The following is a 25,290-nucleotide window of genomic DNA, read 5'->3' as shown; positions in this document are numbered from 1 at the left end:
AAATGAAATATTGGGCCCACCCTCAGAGCCATCAATACGATTGGACAACACGGTCCAATCATATTCATCTTTCAGGATTACGGCCCCACTTTGAGCCCGAGTGGCTCTACATGACGCTAATAGCGCGTTGGTCTATGCAGATTATTTTGCTTCGAGTTCTGTTTGTGTGAATGGCGGCGAGGTCATAGAGGAGGGAGCCATTGTGGTTACCGTTGTTTGATTGATTTACGGTTACCTTCGTTTGCGTATTAATATTGTTTTTACCCTACTTTTTCACCCTACTCCGGCTGGAAAGGTTGGTTAATAAAAAGCAGCGAAACGATAGCTACTTTTTTACTGTCCTTGATGATTCAGTGGGACTTCTTTGTCATTTTGGTAAAAAAAGTGTAAAGCTTTTTCTTATTTTTATGTCCTTTTCAAAGGGTATTTTGGTCTAAGAAAAATATAAACCACGTTAAGGACCGGTTCTGGTGCTTTCCATAGAATATGGGTCATCTTATAAAAAAAATAAAAAGAATTTAATTTTTTGTAATTTCAAATAATTTTCAAAGTATTATGGATAGAGCGATTATGAGTTTATAATAATTTTATTCCTTTATTAAATTTAGCCTTTTTTTAACGGAACAAAGATTTAATTTGTCACTATAACATGTCTTACTATTAAAATTTATTATTATATTTCAATTTTATTGATTTTGAATAAAAAAGTATCAACATTGAAATATTTTACAAAATGTCCTGTTACTGTAAGTGTTAAATTTTTGTCAATATTATTATTTTTTATGCAAAAATTAATAAAATTGGAAGTATAATAATAAAATTTAAGAAAATTGAAATGTGACAAAATCAATATTGACTCATAGCATAGAATTTTATTTTATGTTAATCCTTCTTTTAATTTATTATTATTCATTTTATCACATATTACACGTAATACTTTTGTTTTAGGTATGTTATCAGAGGGAAAAAAAAGGAGGGAAGATCTTGTTCTTTTGAAAATTTGGATTGCTTTCCGCTCCCTCCGCCCGCACCTCCAAATCCTTAGAATGAGTGTTGAAGTACCTTATCACAGCTCTCACGTGTAGATTTTCACTAGGAGTTTCCTACATGACGAAAAGATCCCTATAAACCACAGATAATATCCTACGTTGCCACGCAAGCTTTACGAGCTGCAGCTGTTGGTAGTTAGTACAGTAAGCTTTTCAATGCGACAGAGGTTCGAGTTAAAGCTAAAAAGATTATCATTTTGTCTGAACATTGTTCCCCCATTATATCACGATATATTGATCAATTCTGAGCCTGGCTCTCGAGAAGAAAATTTAATCTTGATCAAAAGATAATTATTAATGGATTAATTAGAGTTCATTGGTTGATTTTCAAAAGGTAGTAAACTTCACTCTTCAATAATTAAATTAACACCATATAAATTTCTGTTGATTGCCCAATTAAGTTCATCAGGACCTTAAAAAATTACTTTCAGTTTACCACTTTTTGGCCTTTTTACAGTTACACCGCATTAGCCTTTACGATAGTGATGGAATTTTGACGGGGTTCCACGACTCAATAATTACACACTAATCACATTTTTAATTCAATTCTCAGCCTTTTGTGGTATTGCTTAACTGTGATTTGATTGAAATGTAACATCCCAGCTACATGAAACCCTGTTTTTATTTGCATCATCGTTCAAATCATAGCTTCATCATTGTTCCAAGCTACGACAGTTAGGCTAAGACGAGCTTTCAGCAAGCCGTGAAGGAATTATTTGTTGCCATTTATCGAAATGAAAATATCGAGAGGAAAGCAACATGTTGCAAAGGGGATTTGGGTGTAGGGAAAAGCCAATAATTGAAAACCTTGTTCAACAACTTAGCAGATAGATTATCACATTTTCTTCAGTGTTGCTATCGCTTTTCTTTTACTTTGTTTTTCCCACTGGGCATTGGGCAAATCCGATAAAAGGACCGCGGAGGCTTTAATTTGCTCTAGTCTACATCTTTAAAAGTCTTTTTCGAGTACCTATGCATTGAAAGCGAATGTTTTGCACATAATATTATGACAGATGCGAAAATCATGAGAAAGTTTTTCAACTGCTCATTGGATTGAGAAAATGGATGTTTGGGGAGAAAAAAACCCAAAAAAGGGTCTCCCTTTTGTTCAAAACTTGAACAGACCAAATGTTCAGACCTTACAAAAACGCCGCTTCAGTTAGTCTGGGGATCAGTTACATGTACTTAATGTGAAACTCGTTGCTCTATCTTATTGCCTAATGTGCATTATGATGAACTGTTATCAGTCAAATTGTCAATCAGGGATTGCTGTTGAGCAGACAGGTTGTCTACCTAGGATCCAGGTTTCTTCCCTTTTCTTTTGCGATTATTTTCCAACTTATGTTATACCAGATAGGTAAGGTTGCAGCATTGCAGGGCCCGCACCTTATCAAACACTTCAATTTTCAAAGTCAAGCCAATCTGATTATCTCAATTCTGCTTTTCTGTTCTAAAATTTGCTTTGCCAGCCATAAATGAAAATATCTATTGCAAAAACCTTTGTATACATATAGTTTCAACCTTCTTTCCCAAAAAAAAAAATAAAATCGAAACTTTAGCATAAAATTGATAACAATAAAACAACCCTAGTTTGACTGGTCTTGTCTAGAATGGATTTATGTGTTCTTTTCCCCTGCATCTCTGTCGAGGGGAAAAAGAAAACGATAATAGGAAACCTCTCAAAGGGCTTGTTGGAGGCATAGCCCTAAAAGAGGGGTTCCCTTGTCTAATATAATCTTATATATATAGAGAGAGAGAGATATATATGCATTTAAACAAAAGAAGATTTGGGGCAATTGTGTGGAGAGGAAAGAGGGGGAGGAGAGGGGACATGCCTCTTTGGATTGTTTAGGAAAACCATGATTTGGACTTGTCAGGACGATGCAGGTTTTATTTTATCTCCAGGCCCATGTGATGCCTAAGCAAAGCCTCCTTCCATTTTATGGAGTGGAAAGTGACACTACTCTAATCCTCTTTGCCCCACTACTACTGCATTTTCTTCCCTTTTCTTTCTAATTTTTATTGGTTTTTTTCTCATTTGTTTTTAGGATAGTGGTGACAAGGTTTTACCAATCTCTTCCCTCTTATTAAGGCCAGAAATTGCAGGATCCAGTCCCACACTGCCCCATCTGTAATTTATATTTACAATATCTTTAAATTTGAGTCCCCAGAGAAGATTTGAACTTTCATCTTTCCATTACGATTTAGGAACGAAAAGGATAGCAAAATTTTGGGTAATGAGAAACGAGAGCCGCTGTTTGCTAGGCCAGTTTATTTATTTTTTCCTCTCTTTGCTGTCTTTTAGAAAAGCGACCACACAAACGTGAACTCTCCAGAAGAATCATGAAAATGAAAGAAACAAGAACAAGGTGAAAATACATGAAATATGCACGATATATCAAAGATTGCGTCTTCTGCTTGGCTAGTGCGGGGTTGCCCCATTTTGAGAGCAAGGTTGACAGCTTTTGAACTGCATGAAACATGGCCATGTAAGAAGGACAAATTTCTTCCCAAGACATTCAAAAAAAATTGACATAATACAAAAATGATTGAAAAACAGAGAGATTAGCGTTCAGAACTCGTCAAAACCTAACATGATTTTACACGTGTGCACATGCATACAAAGAATTTCTTGACACCGATTCATACAGCAGAAAGCTTAAAGACCATATACATTCCGGAAGGACAAGATGCATGCACGGGGACAGGGACAATGTAAACCTTGTTGTAGGCATTGACCCTAGCATTAATATTTGTTTTATAGGCTTAGAACTAGTTGCCGCTCCACATTCAGTTCTTGTTACAGGAATTCAACATGTTGTATTAATTCTGAAAAAAAATTTACCTAGGAAGGCGCCATTTAAGAGGCTTCCGTAGGTAACTGACTGTCTGTCTTGGTTTGATTTCGATAGGTCTTTGGGAACATGACAATAAATTGTTAAAGCTTTCACAATCCATACACGAATATCTTGTCTTATATGTAAAAAGATATCAACCATTCTTTTATTCTTTTTAACTGTTTTTGCACCCTTCATTTGATCTTAATTCTTCAATTTCATAAATTAGAGAAATAAAATAGGGTAAAAATAATAAAACATTCCACTTCCTTAGGCCTTTTCCTTCGTCCCATAAGCATCTTTGTCACCTTTTAAGTTGCAGGGATTAGCCCATCCCCAATTTCCTTTGCAGCTTTAACACAATTATAAGTAGAAGCCCAAACAAATTCGATCTTGTAAAGATCAGGGAGAAAAAAAGGACTTTTGGTTAGATAGTACAAGATTCTCCTCTCCTAAATATAAAGAAAATCTTGTTGAAGTTATGAATCTACCAAAGACTGAATATATGAATCCCGTTTACAAAAAGTATTAAACCTGCTATATATATAATCAAAGGCTGTTCTCTAGAGTTTGAACAAATAGATTCAATCAGCATAAGAACCGGACCACAACCAAGCAGCTTTTGCTTAAGCAGATTGCGGGTATAGAGTTTTCACATCAATAAATGAGTAGACAACATAGATCACTTCACTTTGGAGATCTTTTCAATATAATATATGTCTTATTTTGGATTTTCCATTGGAATGCCTAATCAATGTAGCCCATCTTTAATGACCTTTCAAACTGTAAAGCTGTGGACTTTTTGTTTATAGTAATTCATGCAACTTTGGTCAGCTTTTAACCATTATGATAATGATATATCATAGTCACTTTAAACCAAATAAGGCATGCCTTCCTCAATCTTCTTCCACCCAAATAAAGTTCCCATTCAACTCTACCATTTTGCTTGAGCAAGGATATAAACATATCCTCAGTACGTCAATCCTCCTGCACAGGGAAACTTTACATGAAAAATATGGATCCAAAGAGACAAAAGAATGCCATGTTTACCAATTTACTTGAGTAAGTTTTGGATTTTAACATATGCCTCTAATCCATTTATATATAGGATAAACCTGTGGTGAGTAATGTACTTTTTTATCAACTTGATTGGCGAACATTTTGGGTGTTACTTAGAACATAAGTAATATAAATTAATCATTTTTCATTGCAAATGAATCTGAATCCATTATTTAAATTACTATGACTATATATAAAGCTAACAATGACTACATTTGGGCCATCATCAGAAAAACCTAATTAATTAACCAATTATTGCGTATGACTAAAAAGTATTTGATGGCTTTAATAGATAAAATAGGACATGATGACTTGGGTGTCTGTCGGGGGTGGCCACAAGGGAAAAAAAAAAAGCATGAAAATACAAGTCATTAGGGGTTAATAAATTCTTAAATAAAGTGGGAACCAAAGGAGGAGACAAGCTTTGCTTTTTGGCTGGGGTTTTTGCTTCTTGGTTTGATCTTCTAAATTTGCGTTTGCCCATGCCTTCTTCATTCTTCTTTCCCTTGCTAAGTGGTGGCTGCATACTATTAAAAGAAGAGCAAAGACCATGTGTTCCCTCCAAAATGAAGATTAACCTTTTCTTGTTGTATGCTTCTCTAACAACAAAAAAAGGTTCTGAAACATGATTAGATTTGGTCAAGTAGAATGAACACTGAAGATGATCCTTCAAGTCTCAATTAGACTTGAGCTGGAAAATTTTCTATGTTCATAACTTTAATGGTTTCTGATCGGTTCTCTGTTTTCATTTTCTTGCTGTTGGACACTTTTGGAAAATGGCGAAGGTAGACAATACACATGGGGATCAAGATGGATTAGACAAGTAGTAGTAGTAGACATGAACACATGGCATGCAGTCACTTACCTAAATCTTTTGCTAGCAATTTGCATGAATAGAAGATTTGGACATATCAGATGAAGGCATATTGGTTGATAGGATATCATAATAAATTTGAAACCATAAAATAGAGGTTAAATGTTTCAGAAAAGAGAAACATAGTAGTCTTTTTTTTTTCTTTTTCAATTTTGAGAAGTGAAAGAAAATGGAATAATGTTCATTTCATATTACTAGTAAACCCAATTCTTCATGCTTTTATATTTGAATATTTGACACAACGAAAAATTTTAAATACTTTTCCTAATTTTAATATATATCAGTATTGGATTTTGGGTTTAACTAAAAAAATTTTACTACCCCAGGCCCTAAGAGTTCTTCACTGGGTCACAGGTAGCCTAGGTTGGGTGGGATTAGGCCGGACAGTTGGGCTTAAAAGCCTATAAAAGGATGGAGTGGCCTATTTGGGCTAAAGTATGGCAATCTGGTCTGCCTCTTAAGGAAGAAAGGAGTTGAGAAATTATGGCAATCTGGGCACATGTCGTGGCCATGATCAAGTGAAAAAAACCTCCATCAATGATGCGAGGAAAATAGCATAAAAATGAAAAAAGTTGGGAAAAGCAAAAGAACGGTGGATGTGGATGAGGAGCGTCTGGCCTACAAAATTTATTATTTAAAGTTGGAAATGGAAGGAGACAAGACAGCTAGCTGAGGTTTGGAATATGCAGAGTGAATTAATCGATCAAGTCGAAATAATTCAGTATATTAATCAGCCCTCAAAATCATTTTAGTTGGTCATCAATATAATTTTCTTTGTTATGTTTGTTAGAGTTATTGATTTATTTTTAATATAATTTTTATTTATTTTCGTGTTTAAATCTATGTTGGATGCCGTTATGCTTGCATCTAGTTATTGGGATTTTCATTATATGGTTCATGAATGTTGGAGTTTGATGTTAGATTAAAATTTTGATTTTTATAAACAATTTTTATTTCTAAATAAATTCATGAATATTTATATAATTTTTATTTTAATAATTATAATACAATAAATTAAGAGATATGAGATTTTTTTTTTCATAATTTGGTTAAATTCGTAAATAAACCAAATTATCTGAAGTAAACATTTTGGTGGATTGAGATTCATTACATAAATTTTCAGTTCAATGATTGATTAAGGAAAATATTAATTCTAATAATTCGGCTTTTGATAAATTAGTTTTGATTTGAACCAAATTGTAACCTAGGCTAGCTAACTGCCTTGTTAACCCATGAAGATTTTGAATTTAAGGATTTATTTTGTAAATTTTAGTTAATTACATCACTACAATATTCATTGATCATGATCACACTGTTTATGACTAATTCTTTTTTTATTTGTTTTTCTTCTTCAGGAAAAAGCCGAGGACCATATCAATTTTCGAAAGTGGGGCTTGACCCTTGTTGATTATCTGGCTAAACCAAGTTTCTTGGGGTCGAAGACAGTCAAAGTAAAAAACCGACCCAAGTAGCGTCCAATTACAAAGCAGATTGAGCGAGAGATCCGGGTATGTCCTTGCTATCCACTGTGGAACTTCCATAAGATCCACCTCTCCGTCCACCTTCCATTGTCATCCTACTTTTGGCCGTCCGATGCACATACCTTTTCGCCGTTAAACCTAAAGGGGCCAAATGATCTGTCGTTTTGCCGTAACCAAGTAGGAGTCTAAGGTTAGTTAAACAGTTATAAAACCAATGAATTCACTCCACGTGTAATCATACCTATGAGTAATCGCACCATAGGGGATCCAAAAGGTGTTTGCAAAACTTTCAACTGCCATTAATTAAACAAGAAAAATAAATCGGCCGAAGAGAGTAGAAGGGTGAGTTGAAAAAAGGAGCAAGGATATATTATTTGTTTTTGTCTTTCGAAGCAAGCCACGAGCTTCAAGCTTCGGAGAGTTTCGTTGATCAAGAAAAAAAGCTTTCTTTTTGGGTTCATCTTCACAAGGTTTGCCTTCTGGGGTTTCCTTTTATATTTATTACCCTCGTATATAATTTTTTTCTGGTTCTGCCTTTTCTTTTGGTGGATGATTGACAAGGTTAGATTAAATTGAAATTTATGGCTTTTGTTATGATTTTTTCTTCTTCGAAGATTTGTGCAAAGGTATCAACTCTGTGATCAAGGATAAGATTTGGGTGGTTTTGGATTGATTGTGTTTGTTTTTGGACTTTATTTTGTTTCTGTATCTTTGATTGGAATTGTTGTGTGCATGAGTTGCTGACCATAATAATATGTTTGTTTTGCACCATCATGGCTTTTTAAGACAGTGGAAAATTCATCAAGAATTAAAGAAGGAATTTTGTTTGAAAAGCAAGTCTTTTGACTTAATTTTTGTTGGTATATTCAGGAGGAATGGCAAAGAGTTACTTCAAGCAAGAGCATGATCTTGGTATGTACTGGCATGGCATCCTTTATTTTGTTGTTAATTTGGTTTTAGGAACATCGTTTTTCCTTTAAAGTCAATGTTATTATGTATGGTAAATCAATGTGTTTATGGTGTATGGGAGAAATCAATTATTTATATTTTCCAAGTGTATGAATGTTTTGTTTGGTTCTGGCTTCAGAGAAGAGGAGGGCCGAGGCTGCGAGGATTAGGGAGAAATATCCTGATAGAATCCCGGTAATGATTGAACTTTACCTTCAATCTTGATCAATCTGTTGCCAGTTGTGATCTAATCTGTGCTACTTTTGCTGTAGGCTTGTGTATTCGTTGGTGATTAAAAGTTATAATCATATACTTTGCTTGTGTTTCTAATCTTGTTTCGTATCCAATTTATCCTGCTTTATGTTTAAGGTGATCGTGGAGAGGGCAGAGAGAAGTGATATACCAAACATAGACAAGAAAAAGTAAGGATCACCTTTATCTTATTGTTGGCTCTGGATTCTCCTGATTCATTGCCTTATTCTGTTAAAAAAGCATCTAGTTTTAGTGTGTTTGAATTATATATGTCATATTGCATCTTCACTTGGCACAATGGTTGTGATGATAGACATCCCTAGCTAGAAAAGAAAAGTAATATAAAGGTTAAGGGGTAAGTTTTCATGGTGGAAGACAGGTTTCATTATGTTAAGAATGCAATGATCCTATATTTCCATTTTGTTACCATCATTCACATGTTAATGTGGAAGCTATTCCCAGTATTTTTATACCAATTGGTTTCATTGGACATATGGAATCATTCAATTGCTTATTTATTTCGATGTAATGATATTTTCCATCTGCAATCTTCATTTCATTCTTTAATGCTCTGTCTTGGACTAAATCATAGCGAGGTCATAGTAATTGGTTATATAATCTTGTAATATGATTATGAAATTTACAGGTACCTTGTCCCAGCTGACTTGACTGTTGGACAATTTGTGTATGTCATCCGTAAAAGGATCAAACTGAGTGCAGAAAAGGCGATCTTTATATTTGTGGACAATGTCCTCCCGCCAACTGGTAATGCCTTGGAAATTATATCCTTCGGTGCTTGATGCTTAACCTTTTTGCTACTTGATTTATAAAAGGGCTCACCCTTTCCTGGTTTTCTAGGTGCCATTATGTCTGCCATATATGAGGAGAAGAAGGATGAAGATGGATTTCTTTATGTTACTTACAGTGGGGAAAACACATTTGGGCATCTGATGTCTCAGTAGCCATTGGTAGATTAATTTGGACGTTGCTTTTATCTTTTCCTCGTTTCAGCATTCCCCTATATTATCTCTAGCATCACCATATACATTGCCTTATACTGGTAATTTGGTTGTTGCTATTATTTTAAGAACTGCTGGTGATATGTACAGTTGCATATTGTACATAAATATTTATGATTTCCGCACGAAGTTAAAAGTTCCTTTCCATCATTTATCACTTGAAATCTTTCTCTTGGTTGCACAGTTGGTGCTGGCATTAGCATTGAATTTCAAGCAATTTTTGTTTTGAGCCCGCTCTATATGGAGGTTTGGGCTGTGTTCTGTTTTTCTTTTTGGATCTTTTTGCACTATAATCGACTGGGCTTTACACCAGTTGAAGGGCTCTCAATCTGCTATCTAGTCCATTATCGTCTCCCACCCACATCCTTGGGCTATACTTTGCTATCTTAAAGACTCTTATCTGGGCTGGGGAAACAGTTGTCATCGTCGTCATTGGGCGTTGTGCTTCAGCATCATTGGGGGCTTGTTCTAGGATTTCTTAGGCCACATAACTTGCTACTGGTTTTGCTGTTAACGTGGGCTCCCAAATTGGATGTTGAACTGTGTGAGTCTCTTCTATTCTGGCCCTCTTTAGCCAAGCCCATCTGAGTCTTTTCTCATCTGAGGGGATATGATTCTTCCCCTCTCAAGAGAAATAAAGAAAATGAGAAGTTGTAGTGACGAGAAGAAATGAAAATTAGAAGTCTCGTCACCGGAAATGGAAACAGAAGCAGAAAGTCTTTGAGTCGTCCTTCGGTGAATTAAACTTGCTTGAACCTTATCAGAATGAGCTTTTGTTATCTTAAAACAATCCTGTTTTACTTTTCTCAGCTTAAAGCAAGCCTGTTAAGGATCCATTAAAATTCTCAAACTGAATTGTTGAACCACTTATCTTTGCTCTTAAGATAATTATACAAGTTATTAGAGTTATCATACAATACTATTAATTTGTTTAGATTATGAATAAGATTAGTCATTTATATATATCATTTAATGAATTTTTTTTGGAATTTTGAAAAGGGTTCGAATCTTATCTTTTTTTCAAAAAATAAAATTATGTACTAATAAATGAACTAAATGTTCGAATGCTTATATCTGTATAACAAAGTGCAAGTGATTATGAAAAGTACAATAAATACTAGTGTAGCAATGTTATGGAAAATCCATATTTTTCACATGTTAACATCTAACACTAATTCACAGAATTTGATATATGACTTAGGACCTGTCTTCACCAAAGCCACCGGTCGAAAGCCAGGAAGAACATAGGGTTCACATTGCACTGAGGAGCTGGAACATTTGCGTGTAATATCCTTTCTTCCTCCTCAATAATTGAGCAAAAAGGTGAATCGCAAGTCTACTTCTTCATTTTTAGAGCAAGAAGGGGAACTATAGAGATTCAATGAACTTACGATTACGCCCAAAAAAGCCCTTCGGAGTTGAACCGAAAATCATGTCTATCTATGTATGAAGTAGTCTAATGTTTACTTTTTAAGCACTTACAAACATTGAAATCTGATCATTTAAAGATATGGATTGCCTAAGTAGTAGATCAAACTTTTATCTTATGAATATTATATAAAGTGATCCATAGGAACCCGAGCCATGTTTATTTGTTTTTGTAATCATGGTCTAAATTGATTTTTCGTGATAAAATCTTCAATCTCTGGTTTCTATGCCAAACCAAACTCTCGCCCTCCTGCCAAGGACCACCTGATTTCTAGCTTAAGGCCACGTCGGGAGACCCCGATTTATGCCAAAAGTCTATTGGATGTGCCCACATCGCTGTCAGTGGTTCAGGACCATGTTTCTCGCTCCGTGCAGCGAGCCAAGGTGCCCAATGGAGGCCCCGCGACTGACGTGGCAGCATACGATATGTGAATGGCACATGGACTGAATGCCACGTGGCATGCATGGTCTATTACCGGGGTTAGTAGGGGGAAGACGACCCTCCCTGTCCCCTCAAGAGGAGATGCAAGAGGCGGTTTGGCCATGCAGCTTTGTCTTGAAACTACTTGGCTCATACCCCCCTCGATTCCGCTGTCGGTCCCATGTGTTCCATGTAGCACTCGCACTGCACCCCCCTTTCTCTTTAGTGATAAATGCTAGAATTCTCCATGATTTCCACCTGCAATGTACATAATAGGCCTTATTCACAGTTCCTTCACCCAAATCCACTGGTGTTAAACCTCTTCTTTAAGTGGTTTCATTTACTATTTTCTTGCCTTTTAAGATGCCCTTTTCTCTTCTTTATTCAATTATGACCCGATAATTTACCTCCTTGCACTTTGCCGGTGGGTGCTTTTTTTCATGATTAGATATACGTCGAAACCAGCCAGTCGGAAAATGGTATAGTCTTCAAGCTAAAAGAGTTTAGCTCCGTTAGCCTAACGTAATTGTTTGAATACTTAACATATATGGCCTTACGGGTAAAGAACACCAAATCTGAAGCATCCTTGATCTTAACGATACTCGGATAGCTTTAAGGTTCAATGTATCGTATCTACAGGTACTTATACAGATACATTACGTATATATTGGGTTAATAGATTACTTGTGATGTATAAAAATGGTGCTTGGTAATTGCTATAATACCTTCATGGGCAAAAGTTGCTCCAGAAACTTTTTCCCAAGCTTGATTTAAGATATTTTGCTATTCTATATATAAATTAATTACTCCTTGTACCTTAATCCTGTACTAAAATTTATGAAAGTTTTTGTCTTTTGGTACATAAGAATGAATGAAGATTGCTAATTCAAGCAGTACTCTAAGAAGCTTGGTCAAAATGAAATGAAAAGTTTAATTTAGCATGTTTGATTTAACATTTCCCATGATTGCCATCCATTTGGTTGTAACACCACGCAGCTAGCTAATTTAAGGCTGGTCATCAAGATGAATGGTTATGGTCCTAATCATCCTAAACAAAGGGAGGAAACCCAACCACAGCGAGACAAAGTTGTTTCCTGTTCATAGGCAAACGCAGACATGCTACTGCTTAACAGAGTATTATGCCTCAAGGTTTTAGTTAAATTCAATATTTTCCTCTCATGATTTGAGTACGACCCAGAGAAAGAAAAAAGTAATAAAGAGCTAGTTTCTAACTTCGTTTGACTTAGTAATTTAAGTAGATTTGGGTGGTCCATCGAAACAAGTACTTTACATTATTTTTCGATTAGTGATCCAAAGTGGTATATAGCTTCTTTAAACATGGAATTCTTCATTAACTTCCTCGACACCTACGGAGAAGGAAACTATACATGAAAACGATATGGTCAAAGAAAAACAAATAATCACAGGCCATGCGGTAATAATTCTACCATACAAATGAGGGGGGCAAGGAGTGGACTTCCTCAGCAGAAACACATGGGTAGGACCTTGATTTACTTTGCTGCTTTATTATTTTGCTTCTTTATCCTGATTCCATATCTTATGAATAATGAATGTCTGTCCACAATATTTCTTTTTCCATTCCTCTTCTCTTGTGAATATATCATATTTAATTTTCCTTTTTTGTTCTCTTAATAGTTAACATGTAACAAAACTATCAATGTTTTCAGTTCCAACATGAATCACAGTGGCTTGCATTTCTGTCTCAATTACCATTAAAATAAGTTTTATATTTAATCAATAATTTGTAAATTATAGTATTTCAATGAAATCTCCCTTGTTAATATCTCCGAGACCATGCGTACTCTATAATTCTTTCTTCTTTCAAGTTTGATTAAAAACTGAAGGGTAAGAGACAAAGGGAGGCCCCCTAATATCTTCAATTTCGTTTTCAGGATTCATCATCCGAACACCTGCATGTTCTCTTGAAGAACGTATTTCATTTCAGTACAAAAATCGCATTTAATGCCCTTTGATTCTTCCATCAGTACAAATACTTTGGACGCCTAACACTGAGCTAGCAACCCGGCCAGACCATCTATACTTTTTCTCTGATATCCAAGCTAATAAACCTCTCGGAACTAAGCTCTTTCAGCATCATGTCTTCTCTTGCTATCTTCTTTCTCTTCTATCTTTCTATGCATGCATGCAATGCTCGTCGTCTGGGTTTTGTTGCTGAAGAGATTGGCAATAAAGTCCATTTTCTTGCCATGGTTAGTGCACAAAAGGTTATAGGGTGACAAGTTATAGTCTATATGTTAAAATCTCGGTCTAATTTCTAAGTTGTACATAAATAAATGTATACGCAGGGTGTCAATCAGCTGAAAGAGGTGAGGCCTTCAATCTCAATGGAACTACAAATACAAGAACTAGGAGAAGTTGGGGTTCATGGAAGAAGAACCCGAGAGAGTAGGATTGGTGCAAATACTATGAAGCAAACACTTTTTAACTATTTTCTTGGGGCTAAAGAAGCCATTGCTAAAGTAATTTCAGGTTATATCAAATTTCAAACTAAGTCTTTTGTATTTTTTTTTTTTGGATTTAAATGTCTATGTTCAACAAGAAATTATATGACTTAAGGTACTCACATGAAAGAAAAACTATCATCATTTCAACTAAACTTGCACCGTACATATTCAGGCTTCGCAGCACTATTTAATATTCTTAATCACTTTCTCCAACTCGCAGTGGTTCGCCCAAATTTTAGCCGTGACATAAGTTCTTAAATGAAAAAAAAAATTTCTATAGTTGCATAATGATAAAACCCTAACCTGTTGATTAGTCACAAACGATTTTATGTGCTCTTAATTAATTAGTCGTAGAAAGTATAAGGGACCTTTCACTTTGTTTCATTATTCCAGCTTTAATTAGTCTTACTTACACCTTGTTTCATCATTGATGGCCTGGCAATTTTGCTGATATGGGCATGCAGGACATGAAATGAATAGTATCACGATAATTTCTTATCGGGTTGAAGATTTGGAAAGCAAGGAAAAAGTACAGGTAAAATTAGATATCTTCAGAATCTAGATTTTGCATGTGTTTCAGGTTGTTAGACAGATGTATCATATGTCTTGGTTGTGGTAGAGAAGACTACTAATGGCCCATCTTCTTCAACATGTCAGGATACAAGGCAGATGGTCTTCACGTGCATGCATGAGTGTGTTGCATGCACTGGAGAGTAAAAGTTCTTTACTCTAGTATGAAAAAGAAATAAAAAATATATATTGAGAGGAAAAACCAAAAACAAAACTCAGTGTTGTTTGGTCTTTTGGGCATCTTGACATGCAAATACACGTGAGAGACGATATTGAGAGATGGACGGCATATCCTAGCTAGCTACCTGTTTAGAATTTAAACAACTTCATTTACTTCCACCTCGGGCCAAAACTCATTGTTTTCCAACATGGTAGCAAAATTTCTTGGACTTAAGCAATCCAAACCAATCCTAGATCTCTTCCAATATATGCAAGTTTATGTTTTTTAAGTTCAACAAGTTTTACACATCATACATGTGTTAAGATTAAAATGCATTTTTGATAAATTTCAGTACATAAATATGTTACATATTTAATTTAATTTTTGAGTTTTCAGCTATCAAATATGAAGTTTCTCTTTAATAAGAATGAACGTATGTAGCTAAAGGTTATTTGTTGTTTGTGTAGGGATTCAAGAGAGCAACAAGGTCCATGCTGGGAAATTCAGCTGGTGAAACCGAGGAAGCTGTCGATTCCAAGGAAAAGGATAACCTAGGGGACGTTGACGTCATGGATTATGCACAGCCCCATCGGAAACCGCCTATTCACAATGAAAAACCCTAGACAATTATTCTTACAACAGTATGTTATATGATCAGAAAAGCTATGCTACTTCTCCTCTTTTGGCAACTGACGATCAGTTTCAAGGGCATATTGTATGTTATTTTAATGGGCAAAAATAAAAAATGACCTCTACGAGTATATGTGAAAAAGACATTTTCTGAGTCATAGCAGTTTCAACTTCCTTCGAAATTACCCAAGTTGTGCAACTACGTTACCATGAAGACGGTTGTAAGAACGTGGTGAATTGGTGGATGATGGCTTGTTATAATGGCTGCAACGATATCTATATAAGATACTAATTAATGAGGTTGTGAGTTCAGGGAGACATATAGGCTGTGATGTGTTGTCAGTTGCCAAATTTGTTGGTGGGTTGCTCTTCATTAATAAAAAGGACGCGGTTACATACATGCCCCCTTTCAACTAAATCTTCAACTGCTACACTCCTGCATGGAAACATCAAATCCAAAGATTACGCACACAGTCTTGACGATGCGGGTATGGGAAAAAGGGCTTCGCTCAACTGTTGACTCCTGCCTCAGGTTAAGCCCATTTTGAACCCACCAGAGATTCAGAGATTCTATGGCTGAAATGAGAGAAAGGTAAGGAAAATAAAACGAAACATTGCTAAAGTGGGGATGTTAAACGCTGCAAAGAGGAACCCACTTTGAACTGGCAAAAATGACTGTGCAATGGCAATTGAAATCCTGCAACGCTGTTCTGTCTTCCTCGTATAGCCAACAACGGGCCAGAGATTATACTGCCTGCTACGCATTCAGTAGCCAAGAGTTATGCAACACGTGGCCCTCTGTAAATCATGCGCCAGCATTGCCAAGTAAATTGACCTCGTAGAAAACAATCTGAAAATGTCCAATATCATATTACTATGAAAGTAGCACAACCTGAACTTTCCGGCTCTCCCCAAGATATCAAAATTTCGTTCCAATCAACAAACTTACCTAGCTACATCATCAAATATTGCCTGATTGGCTTCCAAATTTGAATAGCCCAAAGAAACCAAAAGAAAGAAAAAATGCCGAAATTTAGTCTCCAAATCTGAAGCATCAATTTCTCCAACAGATGGGGTTTCCATAGGAATGGCATTCCTTGAACTCTTTACTAAATTGTCTTTAGTCATAACGTCCTTCCAATTTAATTAATGGATTCATTTGGTATACTCAGGTACCACTGCAGTTCACAATGAAAGGTTTGACAAAGCTGATAAATTCAGAGGTTCTGATTCCAAGCTTTAAATCAACCTCTCCTCCACCCAACCAGAAGAAATCAGGACTAAGTTTTACAATAGCTTCATCCAAAATTACCTGAAATCAATTTCAATTTTATCCAGTTACTAGAAGTATAATGAGCAAAACAAACTCTTTCCCTCTCTGCCTTTCACTGTCTATAAATGCATAAGCATGTGTGATAGTCATTCATTTAGCCTATCAAGATTGATCATACCTTCAATGAGAAACATTTAAATTTGTTTTCCCATTTCTTATTGAAATTGTAATATAGTATTTCAAATTACGATCACCAATAACTCCTAGGATATGCACTCTCACTTTATTAATTGAACTTTGCCCATTCAGGTAAGTTAATTTGCGTACATGAGAAAACCAGAGATGGCATTCTTGCAACTATATTTTCAAACCATCTTCAGCTTCCATCTTTGCCAGTTGACCTAAGTTACCACCTTATGGAACAGGAATATGTAGAGACACAGAGAAGAAAAAAAAAGCTCTACAACTGCATTTGTCAATGTGGCAGACTGGCAGCAAATCATTGGAGCTGACATTAGGAACAATGGACCAACCCAAAAGCCGGCACATAGATTGAAATATTGGAAATGATGAACAAGGATTCCATGCGTTGCTATACAGAAATACACATAATAGACTTAAAAACTACATGATTTTTTTACTGTTCAACATCAGAATATCTGTATATATAAAGCAGCCACACTGGTTCTAACTATGATAAGGATTGATATCTACCCAGGCAAATTATATGTCAGGGCCCCATGAGCTCTTCCTACAGAAAGGACATACATTGAAGGGGGTACTGTCTAAAAGACAAGCATCAAGAACATGTTTACTCTAAAACCAAATCAAAGCATTTAGAAGTCTAAAAGCAAATGAACCAACATTTCTACTTGCAAGTTCTGTCCTTGTTCCCTTTCTATTGTTCATTGTATTATATTACATGCTGAAGATCAATCCTATATTCAATAATTTTCAATTCATTTATACAACAATGATAGTCCAACTAGAAATAATGAGCAATACAAGATGCAAAAGGTTATCAATATACTAAGAAATTAAAATAACAACCAATAAATGTGAAGAGAGAGGAAGAAAAAAAAACAATGAAACTATGAGGTGTCATGTAAAGCTAGAATATATAGATTTGGATAGAGAGCGCTTACTGGAATGTCAGTTTGCATGCCAATGCAAGTAACTGCATTGTGCTCATAGCCAGTCAACTTTATTGATGTCTCCTCAGGAGCAAGCCTCACTGCATTATTTTAAACAAGTTAAATGATTAACTAAATAAACAATTTGGAGATCCCAACCTTAACAAGGAAAGAAATAAAAAACAAGGAATCCTTTACTCCTTTATTAGATAAAGAGCTTAATCAAGACTAATGCATGAATGGATTTGTATTGGCACCAACGTGCCAGAATATGATGTTGAAACCAACTACAATCAGATATGCCTGGATCTTTTCACCAGACCAAGCATCATCTATTGACTGTCACATATACTTGCTTTGATTCATTACAGTCACAAAGGTCTGTTGGGTCTTTAGGAATATACCACACATTTTAGAATGGCTAGAATAGTCCAAAAATAATTTTAATAGACTGTCTCTGATCTTTAAAAGGAGTCTTTTTTTATCATAAAGAGGATTGCAAATAAATAACTTACAGTTAAATTTCTTCTTTGATATCTTGCCGTTGTTGAGTGTGTATAGAAAATTTTTTACAGTTTCAGCATTGAATCTAGCAGTATACTGCAATAAGAAAATGTTCAAATGTCAGATCATTTTTCTAGGGGCAGGCCAAATGGCATATTGTTGATACATATGGAATAAGAAGTTACCTGGACTACAACAACATAATACTTTGAATTGTTACGATCACTACAATCGATTACATTGGATGGTGCTTGAGTATTAACCTGAGCAAACAAAGCAGTTTTAGTGCTAGGTTAGTAATGAGCAATCATACTTAGGGTCTTTTGCAGTAGAAAAATGAAAAAAAGTCACCATAGAAATGGAAGAAAAGAAAAAATGGAAGGAGAGAAGATGAGGTGGGTGTCAAAGTGTGTTGAATAACAAGAGCACTCAGCAATTGGTACGTCGGCTTTCCAGTTTGAACAACACATTTCGAAGGTATGGCTGCTTATATCTATTTTCATCTCTCCATCTCCTCTCATTCATCAATATGCTTTGGATTTTAGTGTTTTAATGCTAAACAAATGCCTAATCCACATATAACACCATCCACAACATTCCTCTTGAGCCCCTCAACTACAGATAATCTCTATCTTCAAACTTGAACCTCCTAAGCAGAAGCCTTCACCATCTCTATGGGCTCCAAAGCTTGCCACTAAGCAAAAACCCAAGAAAGGTGCTGAGTATTACTCCATACAAATGCAAAACTACATTATATGTGGAATGCAAATATGTGACACTTCACAATACTCAGCACTAAAATGGCTATGTTTAACTGTTCATATCAGAACTTCAAATATTTTATCCTCTTAACAACATATTCTTCTCAGAAACCACTAGGTTACCATGTGCAAAGGGTATAGGACCACAAGTCAACTCAAAAATGCCCATCACAAGTTGGTCATGTGAGAACTATTTCACATGATAGCCATTTTGAACCATATGACATATTATGCCACTAGTTCTGTGGATCCTCAATGTCAAGCAACATTAGTACTAACCATTCTTACAAGGTAACGTCTCCTCCTTAACTAAAGCAAACAACTAATTTTTTCCACCTTCATTTATTTTTTGAATCACATATTCCGATACAACCAACCTCAACATCCTCATATCATCTACTACATTTCTTCAGAAAACGTTTCTTCAATTCTATAGATAGGCATTGTTATGTAATCCATTCATTATAATATTGAACTGAAATTGAAAAGTTTAACGTTTTGCGACTTTAGATGAAGTTAAAAATTTTGATTCTGCATTGCACTACGCAATAGCTTCTCCAATCTCTTATTTATCACTAATTAAATTGAACCTAAAGACAGTCTCATACTCGTAATCAAATTAGGATGTCATATCTAATTAAAGAAAATGGGCTAAATGCAATTAAATTTATCAATCATTAATTTAAACTAAAGTACTGAAACGGACGAACCAAAACGATGCTTTTACAGAGATGATGAACAGAGGCGGCGCCGAGGACTTCGCGACGGGACTTGAGCGACCAATCATAGTAATCGGAGGAGACTCTCTTGAAGAAGAAGTCGTTGACGCCGTTGGATCGGAGAATGTTAGAGAGGCGAGCTTCGACGTCGTCGTTGGTGAGAGGAGATGAGGAAGCGAGAGGTTCAGCGTTTTGAGGCAGGTGAGAGAGCTCTAGCTTCGATATTCTTTCGAGGATTTGAGTCTGGACTCGCTCTAGCTCTGCCAACGCTGCCTCCATCTTGTCGCCTCTGCTCTCTGTTTGGCACTCTTGGCTTGTGCAGGAAAAAGGACAAGGAAGGGGATGCGGCAGCGAAGGGGGCTTCGTGATCTAAAAATATGCCATCTGGCATAAGGACTTATTCTTGAGCAGCAAATGGCAAAATGTCAAGGTTTATACCAGATGGCACGATTTGAGTGGCAGTTCTACTGAAAATGCGTAATCTTGGATTTACCTGTGCCTTGCCCTGACCTCGTCATTCATTTTGTCGAGTATCTTGCTTTTGTTTATAATACTTGAAAAAGTATTTAAATTATTTAAAAAATTAAATAAATATTTATTTTTATTATGTTTATTTAATTTTATTTTAAATTAAATAATTTTTATAATTAAAAATTAATTAAATATTATTAATTAAATATTATTTATCATTTTATATATATATGATATTAACATGACATTAACGTGTAAAAAAAAATCAAAAAATCATGTCAGTATATCATATTATCTTATTTTGTAATTATTTATTATTTATTATAATATATCAACATTTCATGTTAACATCACGTCACATAAAATGATAAGTGATATTTTAACTAAATAAAATATTACTTATAAAAGTTTATTTGATTAAAAATAAAAATATAAAAACTGACTTGACTCAAAATAAAAATATAAACACTTGACTGAACGTAATAAGTGAATAACAATTTATTCAAATTTTTTAAAAAAATTTAGAAACTTATGTGATATTATACTTTTTTGTAAGAAAATATAAAAACCCTTTCAATCCATTTTTAAAATACATTTAAGTCTCTCTTATTGTTATATTTATTACCATTAGTTAACATTTATTTACAACTATAAAAAATCATAATTATCTTCAAATAATTGAAAAATAAAATTACAAAGAACATTATAACTAATTTAATTAATAATACTGAAAATATTTTTATTCAGTGTTTATCAACTTAAAAATAAAAAAACACATAATGATGAAAAACAGAAAAATGAAAAGAAATAAATAAATTATATAAGATTATTTTATTAATAACTAAAAAAAGCTTAAGATTTTTATAGTAAAAAAATAAATAATAATATTGTAATTAAACTAGATATAATTTTTTTTATTTTCTCCATTTTTTTTTCTTTTTCTTGTTCTCTTCCCGTGTGAAAAGCATAGTGGTTCTTTTATTTTCTTCCTCTATCTTTCTCTCTCTCAATCTCCATGCCCTACCATGACTACAACCCAAAATTATTATCTTTAAGGCATCTATGCCATTTAATGAACTTTCCAACAACAATTACAAAAATTTAATAAATTGATAATACTTTACCAAAAAATAATAAATTAAGTATTGTAATGATTTAAATTTTAAAATTGATCTCACAAGAATTTAGTTGAAGTCGAATATATCATCCATTGTTGATGAATATTAGTATTAGTAGCTCATGAATTCAACTATACTAATATAATAACTTTGAATGCCATATTGCATTTTTATTTGTTAGAGGTAATGAGAGTGATTCATATGTAGTAATACTTTTTGGAAAGAGAAAGAAGAAGCCACTTTGACTAGCTTAAAAAATTTTGTTTTCTTGGGGCTTATTGACAGGTTCCATGGTGCTTAAATACAGATTAATAATCATATTTCCTATTCCTCTTTATAGAAAAATGAAAAATAAAATCTCCTTAGAAATTAGAATGGTCAAAAGTCAAAACAACTCTGCATTACTTAGCCAGACAGTTGACGGTCGAAACCGGCCCCAGGTTTCTTCATGTTCTTCGGTTTTTTTTCATTTTTTCTTGTTGGGCAATGAGCAAGACCAGTCGGCAAAAGTTAGCTTGTGCTACCATGAAATATGACGGTGTAGTAGAAATCGGAGACAGGTGGAAGATACTACTTCGCGGAAATTTTGGGAAAAGGCATTCTATTTTCCACAAAGTATGATGGACGAACGGAATTTTGAGTTTTTCAATGCCTTAAAAGCAATTGCTTGTTATCATTAACTGCCTCAATCTCAAATCAGGGGGCTTCGCCGCTCTGGTTTTGAGGACCCGAACTTTTTTCCAATGTTGCAAAAGCCCTATGAAAGGGAATGGAAAATACTATGGCAAGAGGTAATGGCTGTTGCGAATAATGCATCAGTTTCTAGAATACTTGGAATTCATGAATTCTTAAAATGGAAAATCAAATAGGTTAAAATGGTTCTATCAATTTCCTATAAAAGCCAAATATTAACGTGAATATTTAACTAGAATTTCATGCGACTTGGATTGGAATCCCATTTTTAGGAGAAAACGATATAAAAATGAGAAAGTAGCACCGCCCTAGATTCGCTGGCGACCCACGGATTGGGATGTGGGTTCCGTGGGTTGGGTGTGACGAAATTGTAGTACGGATCTGCCGTACCACGAGGGTGCATCCATTCTTCCACGTGACGTGCCTTGCACCCCAGCTTCTGGAATAGTCAAGTCATGATCCCGTTCCACGCGTTGCTTTGTTATTGTGTTGATTATGATCAATAGAACCTCCACCCTTCATCTTATGATTCCATGCCCATGCAACTTCGTCTGCAACTCAACTGCGTCCACAGGCACAAAACTAATTCGTTCCCAGTGACATGGAAAGGATGATCACATCCACTGGCAATTCAAACGCGTGCTATCTATCTCCTAATTGGTCTTAATAAAAAAAAACAAAAATAGCACTTGTATACCCATATGGCCATGGAATTGATGCTCATTAATCTTTTTATTCTATATGGAGAGAAGCAACAGACATAAAAGATAAGATCCTAATTAGTATAGGTTCACCAGATGCTCTTATAATATTCTCTATTGTTTTTGGTTCAATCATCTTAATTATGAATTTTGAAAATTTCTTTTTTTTTTCTTATTTTTAACACTATCTCATTATCATAGATATTACCAAATAAAATATTTATGTTTAGATATTTTATCTCTATTTAAATTACAAGTAGCTGATTTTGATTTTGATGTCAAGCAACAAAATGTTACTTCTTTAAAAAATTTATGAATTAATTTTTATGCATCAAAATTCGAGTAATGACAAAACGGAAAAATATCTAAATATTGAATACGAAATCTCGTTCACATGTCCGTCATGATTTTGTACGATGCATATTCAATGGTTGGAAAAAGAAGGTAGAATTTTATATGTAGCAATTAACAAACAGTTAAAAATGAAAATACTACAGGAAAAATTACAAAGTAATGCACATGTTAATCGGGATGAAAATTCTTAATTCGCGTTGCCGTGGAACCTTCGGTAAGTGCCGCGTGGTCCTTGCGCTGGACAGAAGTAGGGAAACATATTAAAACATGAGAATAATGCTGAGGTTTGGACCAACTGCTACGAAAAGTCTTTGACTTGTCTTCGAGAAAAAATATCTGGCGAATGTTGAAAAAATCTGAAAACCCCGTTTTTCTCCTGCTGCACTCAACCCTCTTTCCTTTTCCATCTATAAATCCCCAAACGGGACAGCGAGAGAAATCCATAAACAAATCAACTAAACTTCAATTCTCTTAGCTCCAAGTTTTCCATTATTACAATGCAAAAGAGTGATTCAGCTTCTTCTTTGGGTCCAGGCGGGCTGGACCTCACTCAAGCCTTCTTCAAGCGCATCCAGAACGCTGCCCCACCTTCCCCCACCAAGCGCCACACAAAGATCTCCGTCATCGGAGTCGGAAATGTCGGCATGGCAATCGCCCAAACCATCCTCACTCAAGACTTGGCCGACGAACTCTCCCTCGTCGACGCCAAGGCCGATAAGCTCCGCGGCGAAATGCTCGATCTCCAACACGCCGCCGCGTTCCTCCCCCGCACCAAGATCAACGCTTCCGTTGATTATTCCGTAACCGTTGGATCTGATCTGTGTATCGTCACTGCTGGCGCCCGTCAGAACCCTGGGGAGTCTAGGCTGAATCTGCTGCAGAGGAACCTAGCTCTGTTTTCGAACATTATACCTCCACTAGCAAAATACTCGCCAGATTCGATTCTATTGATTGTGTCGAATCCGGTGGATGTGCTAACTTACGTGGCTTGGAAACTGTCGGGATTTCCATCGAACCGGGTCATCGGTTCGGGAACAAACTTGGATTCGTCGCGGTTTCGGTTCTTGATCGCTGATCATTTGGACGTCAACGCTCAGGATGTGCAGGTCAGTTTGATTTTAATTTTTTTACAATGTACAGGAACATTTCCACATCTTATGGGATAAGAAGACACGTCGCAATGGCCAAAGACACTATGTTCTTTTTGTTAGTTTTTCTATTAAGGTTTATTGGCAGCTTCCTAGTAATCATAAGTGCTGTTTTAAGTCACTAACGTATTCTTTTGGCTAAGCCACTAATTTGTTTGCCTATGGGTATAAGTCTTTGGTCTCTTTTAAGATTTTTTCCAAGCATCCATTACTTTCAGTTTTCGAATATATTATAATAGAAGGTTAAAAATCTGGGAATTTCATTTGAGGAAGTCCTAAACATACGTTTGCTCTACTAGTTACAAATTTGATCAAATTTGACCCCAAGAATTAGCTAGTTACTTGTAATTGTTCCAAATGCTTGTAAAATATTTGCAGGCCTACATGGTTGGTGAGCATGGAGACAGTTCGGTGGCACTGTGGTCTAGCATTAGTGTTGGTGGAGTGCCGGTGTTAAGCTTCCTAAAGAATCAGCAAATTGCCTACGAAAAGGAGACCCTTGAGAACATTCATAAAGCAGTTATTGGCAGTGCATACGAGGTGATAAGTCTCAAAGGGTATACGTCTTGGGCAATTGGCTACTCCGTGGCTAACTTGGCTAGAACCCTGCTTAGGGACCAGAGGAAAATCCACCCAGTTTCAGTCCTTGCAAAGGGGTTTTACGGCATCAACGGTGGTGATGTGTTCTTGAGCTTGCCGGCCCAGCTCGGCAGGGGTGGAGTCTTGGGCGTGACCAATATCCATTTAACGGATGAAGAGGTGCAAAGGCTTAGGGAATCGGCTAAGACTATTCTCGAGTATCAAAGCCAGTTGGGACTTTAAAGAGCAATGGACGTTACTCTTGTGTTGGCACCTTTTCGAAGGCTTTTTTAACTTATGAGTTCCAGTTGATTCAGATTTCAGTCGGTTGTTTCAATTTAAAATAATTGGCCTTTTGCTTCATTAGTAAAGGCTTAATTTTCTCTTTGTAATGCATTAATATATCCATGCTTCCATCTTCTAGACTTCTACTCTTTTTTTTTTTTTTGCTTTATTACATTTCTGAAAGCATAGCTGTATTTACTAGTTACAAGTACGCAAATGTTAAAAAAAAAAAGAACAACATTGCAATCACTAAGTCACTATTATTTTTTTAATACTATTTCATTTCATTACTCGGGTGAAAACTTTCATTACATAAGCCGTAGAACATATAAGAAAC

General features: G+C 35.4%; 4 protein-coding genes across 6 annotated transcripts; 3 read left to right on the top strand and 1 right to left on the bottom strand.

Moving 5' to 3' along the window:
• Positions 1 to 7,199: 7,199 nt before the first annotated feature.
• ATG8F (Ubiquitin-like superfamily protein) lies at positions 7,200 to 9,718 on the top strand. The gene is made up of 6 exons (XM_021418873.2): positions 7,200 to 7,770; positions 8,171 to 8,212; positions 8,388 to 8,443; positions 8,618 to 8,670; positions 9,147 to 9,265; positions 9,359 to 9,718. The coding sequence occupies exons 2-6, from the start codon at positions 8,176 to 8,178 to the stop codon at positions 9,460 to 9,462; spliced, it is 369 nt and encodes a 122-aa protein (XP_021274548.1). The 5' UTR covers positions 7,200 to 7,770; positions 8,171 to 8,175; the 3' UTR covers positions 9,463 to 9,718.
• Positions 9,719 to 13,398: 3,680 nt separating this feature from the next.
• Positions 13,399 to 15,923, top strand: RGF6 (root meristem growth factor). The gene is made up of 4 exons (XM_021418864.2): positions 13,399 to 13,599; positions 13,696 to 13,879; positions 14,319 to 14,389; positions 15,052 to 15,923. Exons 1-4 carry the CDS (start codon positions 13,486 to 13,488, stop codon positions 15,205 to 15,207), a joined length of 525 nt encoding a protein of 174 aa, XP_021274539.1. The 5' UTR covers positions 13,399 to 13,485; the 3' UTR covers positions 15,208 to 15,923.
• Positions 15,924 to 16,067: 144 nt separating this feature from the next.
• On the bottom strand, positions 16,068 to 19,972 carry LOC110409489 (YbaK/aminoacyl-tRNA synthetase-associated domain-containing protein). 3 transcript variants are annotated; one of them, XM_021418848.2, is made up of 5 exons: positions 19,596 to 19,971; positions 18,310 to 18,387; positions 18,136 to 18,220; positions 17,633 to 17,721; positions 16,068 to 16,526 (listed from the first exon to the last, which is right to left on the bottom strand). In XM_021418848.2, exons 1-5 carry the CDS (start codon positions 19,881 to 19,883, stop codon positions 16,383 to 16,385), a joined length of 684 nt encoding a protein of 227 aa, XP_021274523.1. In that variant the 5' UTR covers positions 19,884 to 19,971; the 3' UTR covers positions 16,068 to 16,382. The 3 variants fall into 3 exon arrangements, with proteins under 3 accessions (XP_021274523.1, XP_089641363.1, XP_089641352.1); XM_089785237.1 differs by lacking the exon at positions 16,068 to 16,526 and adding an exon at positions 16,672 to 17,079 and having other exon boundaries at positions 19,596 to 19,972; XM_089785226.1 differs by lacking the exon at positions 16,068 to 16,526 and adding an exon at positions 16,672 to 16,975 and having other exon boundaries at positions 19,596 to 19,972.
• Positions 19,973 to 23,279: 3,307 nt separating this feature from the next.
• On the top strand, positions 23,280 to 25,093 carry LOC110411723 (Lactate/malate dehydrogenase family protein). The gene is made up of 2 exons (XM_021422017.2): positions 23,280 to 24,047; positions 24,468 to 25,093. The coding sequence occupies exons 1-2, from the start codon at positions 23,439 to 23,441 to the stop codon at positions 24,909 to 24,911; spliced, it is 1,053 nt and encodes a 350-aa protein (XP_021277692.1). The 5' UTR covers positions 23,280 to 23,438; the 3' UTR covers positions 24,912 to 25,093.
• Positions 25,094 to 25,290: the final 197 nt, after the last annotated feature.

Source organism: Theobroma umbraticum, unplaced genomic scaffold, assembly GCF_002168275.2.
Source record: "Theobroma umbraticum cultivar Fairchild unplaced genomic scaffold, ASM216827v3 scaffold_30.0, whole genome shotgun sequence".
NCBI lineage: Eukaryota > Viridiplantae > Streptophyta > Magnoliopsida > Malvales > Malvaceae > Theobroma > Theobroma umbraticum.
Note: the sequence above shows the minus strand (reverse complement) of the source record. Positions and strands in the feature narration are given on the sequence as shown.